Source organism: Aulonocara stuartgranti, assembly GCF_965226115.1.
Source record: "Aulonocara stuartgranti genome assembly, chromosome: 14".
NCBI lineage: Eukaryota > Metazoa > Chordata > Actinopteri > Cichliformes > Cichlidae > Aulonocara > Aulonocara stuartgranti.
The window spans coordinates 14,927,214-14,938,564 of NC_138950.1; the positions used below are offsets into that span (position 1 = coordinate 14,927,214).

The 11,351-nt window shown below is 42.0% G+C and overlaps 1 protein-coding gene across 1 annotated transcript; it reads right to left on the reverse strand.

The window, feature by feature from the left end:
- Positions 1 to 1,722: 1,722 nt before the first annotated feature.
- Positions 1,723 to 4,954, reverse strand: LOC309686998 (extracellular calcium-sensing receptor-like; the record flags this gene model as incomplete). The annotated part of the gene is made up of 5 exons (XM_082501668.1): positions 1,723 to 2,627; positions 2,836 to 2,959; positions 3,453 to 4,232; positions 4,332 to 4,617; positions 4,755 to 4,954. 5 exons carry the CDS (start codon positions 4,952 to 4,954, stop codon positions 1,723 to 1,725), a joined length of 2,295 nt encoding a protein of 764 aa, XP_082357794.1.
- Positions 4,955 to 11,351: the final 6,397 nt, after the last annotated feature.

An 11,351-nucleotide genomic window follows, 5' to 3' on the forward strand; every position in this document is an offset into this window, starting at 1 on the left:
CCGGAGCCGGAGATCGACAGACAGATTGGGGCTGCAGCTGCAGCTGTAGTAATGGCCTCTCCCTTAGAGATAGGGTGAGAAGTTCGGCCATCCGGGAGGGGCTCAGAGTAGAGCAGCTGCTGCTCCACATCGAAAGGAGCCAGCTGAGGTGGTTCGGGCATCTGACAAGGATGCCCCCTGGGCGCCTCCTGGGTGAGGTGTTCCAGGCATGTCCCGCCGGGAGGAGGCCCCGGGGCAGACCCAGGACACGCTGGAGAGATTATATCTCTCGGCTGGCCTGGGAACGCCTTGGTATTCCCCCGGATAAGCTGGAGGAGGTGGCTGGGGAGAGGGAGGTCTGGGCCTCTTTGCTTAGGCTGCTGCCCCCGCGACCCGGCCCCGGATAAAGCGGATGATGATGGATGGATGGATGGATGGATGGATGGATGGATGGATGGATGGATGGCATACGGTACTTATAAACAAAATGATATTGTTTGGTTAGATATAAAAACAACTTGCCACTGTTGCTGGAGAACATAAAACATATGCCACACAAGCATGTTCACAAGCAAATCCTTCAATCTATAATAAATGACGGGGTCACCAATACATGTAGCCAAGAAGTTAGGTGCTTGTATTAATGTGCTGGGTTGAGTTTGGCATTTTTAAACCTTATTAATTGCTCTTCTGCCAAAGGGAGACTGCATTTGTCTGTTTCTCTAGAAAGTCATGTAATAATAAAATAAAATAACATGAAAATGTCAGATGATTTTATTTAAAGTTATTATGACATTTATATAAATAAATTATTCACACAACATTTATGTGTTCCTTTCAACATTCCTGAAATTATTCAGAATTTACCATACAGGTCACTTTAGTATTAAATCTAGATGGTACGAAGCACTATATCATTTCCAGAAATGGCCCACTACATTACACAAGTAGTGCCAACATATTGCCAAACAGCAGTTGCCTCAAGAGCTGCTTTACCCTTCAAATGGAACTAAGAGCATGTGGTAGAAGGGAAAGTTTACGCCAGTTTTGTTCATTTATTGGGAAAGGCAGGCACATAAAATGTTATTCTTACTTTACTGGTGTAAATCAATGACCCACTAGAAATCACACAACAGCTGCAGCAGGGCTTTGATAAATGTTTACTTTTACAGATGTAACTGATGTAAGACTTCACATTATTCCTCATTTTAGGAAAGCAGAAATCTTTAGTGGTTGATTTGTTAATTTTACACAGTTTTTTACATTTATGGATCACAGACATAGGACATATAATTATTCCCCTGATAAGTAGTAAATGTAGCTTATTTCTTCCTTTTGCATTTCATGTCATATTTCATGTTTTTTCAATGGAACACATGATTATTTCAAAGGATTTACTGTGTTTTGTTTAGAATAGTGTTACAGAGACTGATAAGCAGGCAACAGTTTATTTTTTTAATCTTAAATTGTGTTGCATGTGTGTGCATGTCTATGTTTAGATGGACAAAATTTGCATACAATTACTGTCATACATTTCTTTCAGCAGCATAGAACATATCTTTCAATTTACTGAAATGTTAATTATAAATCCTTTATCAGTCACAAATTACATTTAAATATGTATATACCCAAACTCTGTTATTTAATGTGTTGCAGACTTTTGACTCAGAATGTTTACTAAAGTAATATACATGTAAACAAAAAAAAAGACATAACTTTAAATTGTTAAGGTTTTTTAATCTTTTAGTTTATAGTTTTTCCCATAATATGTTTCTTGGTATTTTTTTCTGGCTTAAGAAATATTATGTAACACTTGGGTGCAAAAATGCTACTTAATAGGCCAAAAGCTGAAGACAAAATTGCAAATATTTCTACAGCTACAGTGAACTTTCCAGGAGAGCTGATGTATGCTGGGATGAAGGTAATCCACACAGCACAGAATATCAGCAGGCTGAATGTGATCAATTTGGCTTCATTGAAATTATCAGGAAGTTTTCTTGCCATAAATGCCAGGATCAAACAAATGATTGCAAGGATCCCTATGTATCCCAACACTGCATAAAAAGCAAACTCAGAGCCTGTGTTGCATTCAAGAACAATCATGTTGTTGCTGGATGTGAACAACTTGTGTGGGTGAGGTGGGTTTGAAGTCAGCCATAATGCACATATTACCACTTGAATCAAAGTGCAGGAGCAAACAATGATTCTTTGTTGTGCGTGACCAAACTTTCCAGCAACTTTGTTACCAGGAAATGTGGCTTTGAAGGCTGTGACAACAACAATGGTTTTTCCCAAGACACAGGAAATGCAAAGGGCAAATGTCACACCAAAAGTGGTGTGACGCAGCATGCATGACCAGACTGTTGGCTTACCTAGGAAAGTGAGAGGACAGAGAAAGCACAGAAAAAGAGAGAATAATAAGAGAGAGCTTAGCTCAAAGTTACTGGCTTTCATCACGGGAGTTTCTTTGTTGTGGACAAAAACCACCATTGTGGCAAGAGATACTGAGGCCCCTAACAGGGATACAAATGTTAGAGCTATTCCCATGGGCTCCTGATATTTCAGGAACTCAATAGTTCTAGGAATGCACTTATCTTTTCTCTCATTGGACCAGTATTCCTTTGGACAAGGTGTGCAGTCTGCTGCACCTGTTGAAGATAAACAGAACACATGAATGATGGATCTAGATGCCATTCTAGGAGAATAGCAAATTATAATATATTAAAATTGTAATTTAAAAACTCAGTTGAAAAAAGATGCAGTAAAACATTGATATTGCAAATATTATATATATGGAGACACTGAATTTGTGGTTTTACATTGTGTGCAACAGAAATGCATAAACACTTTACCTACCTGTTGAGTTGGCAATAGTTCCCTCAGCACAGGGTACACAGTCAAAACAACATATAGGTTTTCCCTGAATTTGAGCTTTTCTGGTTCCAACTGGGCAAACATTAGAACATACTGATGTGGGCACCTGTGACAAAAGAAATATTTAAGTATTTTAGAGGTATTGTATCAATGGCAGACTATGTGTTAACAAAAGAATAAAAAGGAGAGATACTATAAGTGTACAGTATTAAAAAAAAGAGAGAATTACTGTTTTCCCTGTCCTCCACACTATCTTTTCCTCCTCGATGCTGAGCTTGTAATCACCATTTTCAGCAAATGTCAAATTACCAAGTGTCACATGATGCACTTTTCCATTTATCAACTGCCAGTTAATAATTTCATAATTAGCAGGAGGATCACCATTCTCATCAAAATACACCTCGGCACCAAAGTGATTTGTGAAATTTACCCTTTGTAAGCTTTTACTGACCTAGAAAGGAAGAGATTATGTATTAGATACAATAATAATATAAATGCTGGATTTTTGTGGGTTTTTTTTATTTTTTCAAATTTAAACATGATACACTATTTCACACCTCCTTGTGCTGCATTTCTGAAAGATTCAAGCATAGCGTTACAGGTTTTTCTCCAACGGGTTTGCAAAATATCAGCTGATGCAGGGCGTGTGCGATAGCATAAACTGCTTTATAGACATTATGGGTTCCTCGGAGCTCTGTGACATCGAAGAAATCATGGTCGGAATTCATGAATGTTTCATTGCCTGTACATCTTTTTAATGTGGCCTCAGTACCTGTATTTCCAGGTAAAATAGGTGTGCAGCCCACCATATTCTCCCAGAAATCCCTCATAAAAGGTGCATGTGGATCTGTATATGGATTTATACTTGTAAGAAATTGTTTTAGTTTAGGAATAGCCTTCTTCTGCATTACAAATCCAAGGGTTCCACCAAAAGCTGTGTAGATTTCAGGTGTGGAGGGTCGAGGTGCTGTTATCCAGGCCACACAAGAAATCCACTGAATTCCTGTAATGTTCTGGTTCACAATCTCTTGCATCAAAGGATAAAAGTCACCCTCAGCAGCAAAAGCCAAAATTACTTTGACAGATGACTGTTTTATTATTTCCACAACTTCTAGAAATTTATCTCTTGTGTACGTGCGTAGAACTGATGCAACAAAAGCAACACAAACCCCAAACTTTTCAACCTTCTCCTTAAAAGCAAGAATTCCATTACGTCCAAAATCATTGTCTGACTGTATGGCTCCAATCCACTGCCATCCAAAATGTTTGACTAGTGCAGCCAAAGCTTTTGCAAGGTAGTAGTCACTGGGGATTGTTCTAAAAAATGTAGGATATTTAGTTCTGTCACTCAGACAAGCACACGTTGAGAAGTGACTTACCTGTAGAAGAGAAAATAACACTGAAACAGTGTGCAACAGCATACAATGCCAAAACATCAAATATCACTTAGCATCATAAAACATAATTGTATCTCTTACTACTGGCACATGGAATGTTCCAAAAATTCCTGCCACAGCTATTGACTGAGTTGATCCTGCCTCTGCTATGACTGCAGTTACAGCTGGTGGGCAATGAGAAGTCACATCTACCTCCTCTGCTCCACTAGCCAGTGTTAGTGCGGCGCGTAAAGCATTTGTAGGAGAATCACAAGAGTTAAGGATCCTATAGCCAAGAGATATGTTTGGAAGGAGAGCTGGATCATTGTTGATTTCTTCAATAGTAAATATAACTGCCTGGGTCCATCGAAAAACTCTCCAGTCAAACCTAAAAACATTATAGTGATTAATAACAGTCATAAAGTAACCAAGCTACTGCTTCACATATAAAGTACAATGACAAGAATTTAAACAAAAATAAACATCCATGCATGACAAACGAAAGCCACTTGTGTTAAATCATACCCTTCACACTGCACTTTAGGTGGCTCCTTATCGAATGCAGAAGTGCTGATTATTTCTTTGTTGAAAATCGGGAAGATTCCTCCGATCATTATGTCACCTTCCTTAAACAAACTTGGCATATCAAACCTGCCTAACAGTTCACATCCAGATACTGTGTTCGTGCTGAGAACACAGAGAAAAAGAAGGATACCTCTTTGCATGTTTGCACTGTATTGCCACATATGCATGAGAGCACAGTTCTTATAACAACAGTATTGGATGAACTCAGATGATCTATCATTTCCCAAAGGGCATAGTGATCTCAGGTTGGAAAGCTTAGGACAACACTGAAATGCTCTACATATGACCTATAGTCATATACTCAAGATCCACTTTGCGTGGCGCTGTCACTTGGTGTTCGCTCTTTGTGCGGTAGAGTATCATCTTCTGTTCTAACACACAGTGGTGTTTTTGTGAAGCTTATCTGCCTAGCAGTTTTGTTAAAACACTTATAGATAACTTATTTTTTCATGGAGTAATCTTCACATGCTTTATTCGAAGCACACTCTCCTTGTAGTCACTTGCTAATTTATAGTCAAAGTATTCACTCACTGTCTTTAGGGTTTCTTTTTTCTTTTTTTCTTGTCTTTAGGGTTTTACTAGCTTATTTTAGCTCGTAGCCACCTTGCTATCAGCATGGCCTCTTCACCTGTCCCTCCTGCACTTTCCTGCTCATTGTGTCAGATGTTTAGTTACTCCTCAGCCTCTAGCAATTATGTTGCTTGGAATAAATGTAACCTATTTTTAACTCTGGAGGCCATGATCAATGAATTGGAGACTCGGCTTCGCACCCTTGAAAACCACATAGCTAGCCAGTCCCCTGTAGCAGACTATCCCAAGCAGCCAGGGAAACAGGCTGGCTGGGTGACGGTAAAGAGGAAGCATAGTCTTAAACAGATGCCCCATCAACCTGTTCATGTGTCCAACCATTTTTCCCCACTCAGTGATACACCTACTGGGGATCAGACCCTGGGAATTGGAACTTCTATTCTAAGATGTGAGGCTGTCATATCGCGCCATCAGCCATCACCAGTAGGCGAAGTGTCTTGCCCAAGGACATAACGACCGAGACTGTCCAAGCCAGGGCTCGAACCGGCAACCTTCCGATTACAAGACGAACTGCCAACTCTTGAGCCATGATCGCCTTGGTATTGTGTGGGCTGTCCTTTTCTGTGCCCACAGAATATGGGCTTTGTATATCTAGATTATATCCTGGGGACCAGCATCTCGGAGGAACAGCACATGTCCCACCTGCATCAGGTTTTTTCACGCTTGGCAGCACATGCCCTGATCATTAACCCATCTAAACGCCAGTTTGGTTTGCCAGTTCTGCCGAGAATAAAGTTGGAGTAAAATATTGGGATCTCTCGTGTCATCCTTACATACCTCCTCAACATGAACATATCAGATGATTTTATTTAAAATTATTATGGCATTTATATGAAGAAATTATTTGCACAACATTTATTTATGTGTTCTTTTCAACATTCCTGAAATGATTCATAATGCTTTGTACCATCTAGTATGAAATCTAGATGGTACAAACTGTCAGGGACCTGGGTCTGAGCGACCCAGGGTCCATGAGCAGTTGTTCGCCTTTTTTATGTTTTGTGAAGATGTGTGTGCACTGTTCTACTGTCTGGGGGTTTGTCCATGTGTGTATGTATAGGGAGGTGTGTGTGTGGCTGTGGCTGTAGCCAATGTACTGAAATGTGCTACAGGCACAGTCAGGCCTGAGGATGGCTGGCCATGACCGAGGAGGATGCGACACACCTTCTGTGGATCAGCGTGGGCGGCCGGAACTACTTAATGGCGTGGTGAAGCCTCCACCAACACGGGGTTATTGCGTGAGACTCCATGTCAGTGTTGTTTAGTGTCAAGTCTAGTGTGTGTATGCCCGCAGTAGTTAAGTGTCTTGATGGCCGCTTCTATCATTTCCTGCAGGAGTAGCATGGAAAACCCGAGTACTGCGAGCACGAGCAGTGCAGACACATGGAAGCGGAAAGCACAAGACACAGACTTATTGGGAAGGAAGACACAGCACAGGAGTCAGGGAAACTCATGGGGATGGTTTATGTGAATATCTACTGCACTGTAAATAAACGCACTGCTAAGCACACAGAGTCCAGCATTTGGGTCCTCCCTCCCGTACTTTCCCAGAATAATCCCGCCAGACATGGACCCAGCGGACTCCGAGGAGAGGCTTAGGAGGAAGGTCACGGACAAAGTTAACTCATTCACTGCCATTGACGTCTATAGACGTCAATTGAAAAACTTACGTTGACTGCCATTGACGTCTATAGACGTCAATTACGTTTTTCAATGGGAGGGGCTAGAATACAACCTCGGGCAGCTGGTCAGTGAAAACTGAAGCCCACCAGCAGTAAAAGTAGACCTGCAAGGAGGTGCAGGGTTTGCGCACGTAAGGGATTGCGCAGTGAGACAAAAATGTGGTGCAAGTCTTGTTGTGTGCCCTTGCATCCCGGAAAGTGTTATAATGATTACCACACAAAAGTGAATTATTCATTGTGAATAAATGTTTCACTATGTACATTTTATTTTTTCATATATTTGTAAATAAATTGTTTTGATAAAACATAACCTTTCTCAGTGTTATTTCTGTTTTATAGAAGTGAAAAACTATTTTATATGTTAGAGGTGTCACAAAGCAAGAAATATTAGTGTCAAAGGCACTTTTCTGCTTGAAATGTATTTTTCACAAAAAGCTCGTTTTCTCCCTTTTTTTGGTCAAAACAGGCATTTTTGGTGGAACCCACCTCTCTTCTACAGCTGATTACTAAAGAATGGAAAATGGTAGAAACAATCTTTTTTTTTTGGATGAAAGAAGAGAGTCTGTTCTTCATTTTGGTAGGTTCAGCGTTTATATGATCATAACACACAGTTTTCTGTGGCTCTTCAAAAATGAGTAAAAATGCTCAAAAACCCTGGCAGTGGGGAGTTACCTGATTTGAAAATGGCTGGCAGTGAATGAGTTAATAGACTCTGCGACCTATGGCTGAGGGCGCACGGGGATGAATCTGTGGAAGATCGGCTGAAGGACACGCTGTCTTGTGTTCCCTGGGTATTGGATAGGCTTTACCCGATCGTCATGGACTTTCTCATTAACACGCTCAACCTCCACTCTCCATCTCAGGCTGCTCTCCAGCCCGGCCAGCTGGTGGATCCTCAGCCTGACACACCGGCCCCGGCATCATCTAAGAAGCGACGCTCGTGCCGCTGGCGCTCCTCACCACAGCTGGATTCCTGGACTTTCCAACAGCTAGCTGTGATGAGTAATATGGACAATTTTTCTTTACTAACCTCATCTGTGTATCCGACCACGGACTGTGTGAATGTTAACACTGTACTAAGCCCACTACTCTACTCCCTCTACACATATGACTGCAGTCCCGCCCGCCCAGAGAACATCATTGTCAAATTTGCTGATGACACAACAGTGATGGGGCTGATCACAGGGGGAAATGAGGCGGCTTAAGGGGAGATGAGGTCCTGAGACTGGGAGAATGGTGTGCATCAAACAACATGGCACTTAACATCACCAAGACCAAGGAACACATCCTGGACTTCAGGCAGAACGGAACTGCCCCTGCCCCCCTGCACATCAATGGAGAATGTGTAGAGCGAGTGGAGTCTTTGAAATTCCTTGGCGTCCCCATCTCTGCCGACCTCTCCTGGGCAGCTAACACCACGGCCCTAGTCAAGAAAGCCCAGCAGTGGCTACATGTCCTAAGGGTGCTCAGGAAGGAGCAACTAAACACCCCGCTGCTGGTGACCTTCTACAGATCCACCATCTGACCTATGCAGTGACATAATATAAAAAATAATAATAACTATTAATTAACAAAAGACCAAGACAGACTTTTAATTCATTTGAAAGCCTGATGCTTAGCCTTGTCCACCCCAGCTGCAAAACTCTGTAAAACCAGTCTTACGTGTTATCGTCTATTGTCCACCTGGGCCTTACACAGAGTTTCTGCCTAATTTCTCAGACTTTTTATCTGATTTAGTTCTCAGCTCAGGTAAAATAATTATTGTAATGTAAATGTAATGTAAAAGAACCCACCCACCACTTTAATCACACTCTAGATCTTGTTTTAACATATGGCATAGAAACTGAACATTTAACAGTGTTTCCTGATAACCCTCTCCTGTCTGATCATTTCCTGATAACATTTACATTTACAATAATTTAGTACACAGCAGTGGAGAGTAGACTTTATCAAAGTAGATGGTAAATGGTAAATGGCCTGTATTTATATAGCGCCTTACTAGTCCCTAAGGACCCCAAAGCGCTTTACATATCCAGTCATCCACCCATTCACACACACATTCACACACTGGTGATGGCAAGCTACATTGTAGCCACAGCCACCCTGGGGCGCACTGATAGATGTCTTTCTGAAAGTGCTGTAACTAAGTTTAAGAATATAATCCACCCACTGTCATCATCTTCAATGCCCTGTACCAACATAGAGCAGAGAAGCTATCTGAACGCTACTCCAATGGAAGTCGATTATCTTGTTAATAATTTTACCGCCTCACTACGTACGACTCTGGATACTGTAGCTCCTGTGAAAAATAAGGCCTCAAATCAGAAGTACCTGACTCCGTGGTATAATTCTCAAACACGTACCCTAAAGCAGATGACTCATAAGCTGGAAAGGAAATGGCGTGTCACAAATTTAGAAGATCATCATTTAGCCTGGAGAAATAGTTTGCTGCTTTATAAGAAAGCCCTCCGCAAAGCCAGAACATCTTACTATTCGTCACTGATTGAAGAAAATAAGAACAACCCCAGGTTTCTCTTCAGCACTGTAGCCAGGCTGACAAAAAGTCAGAGCTTTTTTGAACCAACTCTTTTGAACTTTTTCCAACCATCCCTTTAACGTTAACTAGTAATGACTTCATGAACTTCTTCACAAATAAAATTTTTATCATTAGATAAAAAATTACCAATAATCATCCCACAGATGTAATATTATCTACAGCTACTCTTAGTACCATTGATGTTAAGTTAGACTCTTTTTCTCCAATTGATCTTTCTGAGTTAACTTAAATAATTACTTCCTCCAAACCATCAACGTGTCTTTTAGACCCCATTCATACAAAACTGCTCAAAGAAGTCCTGCCATTAATTAATTCTTCAATTTTAAATATGATCAACCTATCTCTAATAATCGGCTATGTACCACAGGCCTTCAAGCTGGCTGTAGTTAACACTTTACTTAAAAAGCATCTCTAGACCCAGCAGTCTTAGCTAATTATAGGCCAATCTCCAACCTTCCTTTCATATCAAAAATCCTTGAAAGAGTAGTTGTCAAACAGCTAACAGATCATCTGCAGAGGAATGGCTTATTTGAAGAGTTTCAGTCAGATTTCAGAGCTCATCACAGCACAGAAACCGCTTTAGTGAAGGTTACAAATGATCTTCTTATGGCCTCTGACATTGGACTCATCTCTGTGCTTGTCCTGCTAGACCTTAATGCAGCATTCGATACTGTCAACCATAATATCCTATTAGAGCCATTAGAACGAGCTGTAGGTATTACAGGTACTACGCTGCACTGGTTTGTATCATATCTATCTAATAGACTCCAATTTGTGCATGTAAATGGAGAGTCCTCTTCACACACTGAGGTTAATTATGGAGTTCCACAGGGTTCAGTGCTAGGACCAATTCTGTTTACACTATACATGCTTCCCTTAGGCAGCATCATTAGAAGACATAGCATAACTTTTCACTGCTATGCAGATGACACCCAGCTCTATCTATCTATGAAGCCAGATATCCATCCATCCATCCTCATCTGCTTTATCCGAGGCCCGGGTCGCCCAGGGGGCATCCTTGTCAGATGCCCGAACCACCTCAGCTGGCTTCTTTCGAAGCTCTACTCTGAGCCCCTCCCAGATGGCCGAACTTCTCATCCTATCTCTAAGGGAGAGGCCAGCCACCCTTCGGAGGAAGCTCATTCCTGCCGCTTGTGTCCGCGATCTCGTTCTTTCGGTCACTACCCACAGCTCGTGGCCGTAGGTGAGGGTAGGGACGTAGATCGACCAGTAAATTGAGAGCTTCGCTTTTACACTCAGCTCGCTCCTCACCACGACGGACCGGTGCAGCGTCTGCATTACTGCAGCTGCAGCCCCAATCCGTCTGTCGATCTCCGGCTCCCTTCTCCCATCACTCGCGAACAAGACCCCGAGATAGAACCCTCCACTTGGGGCAGGAAGTCATCCCCGACCCGGAGTGGGCACTTCACCCTTTTCCAGCTGAGAACCATGGCCTCAGATTTGGAGGTGCTGATCCTCATTCCCGCTGCTTCACACTCGGCTGCTAACCGTTCCAGTGTGAGCTGGAGGCCATCACCCAATGAAGCCAACAGAACCACATCATCCGCGAAAAGCAGAGATGGAATTCTGAGGCCACCTAAGTGAAAGCCCTCCGCCACTTGGCTGCCCCTAGAAATCCTGTCCATAAAAATTATGAACAGAATCGGTGACAAAGGGCAGCCCTGGCGGAGCCCATCACCTACTGGAAAC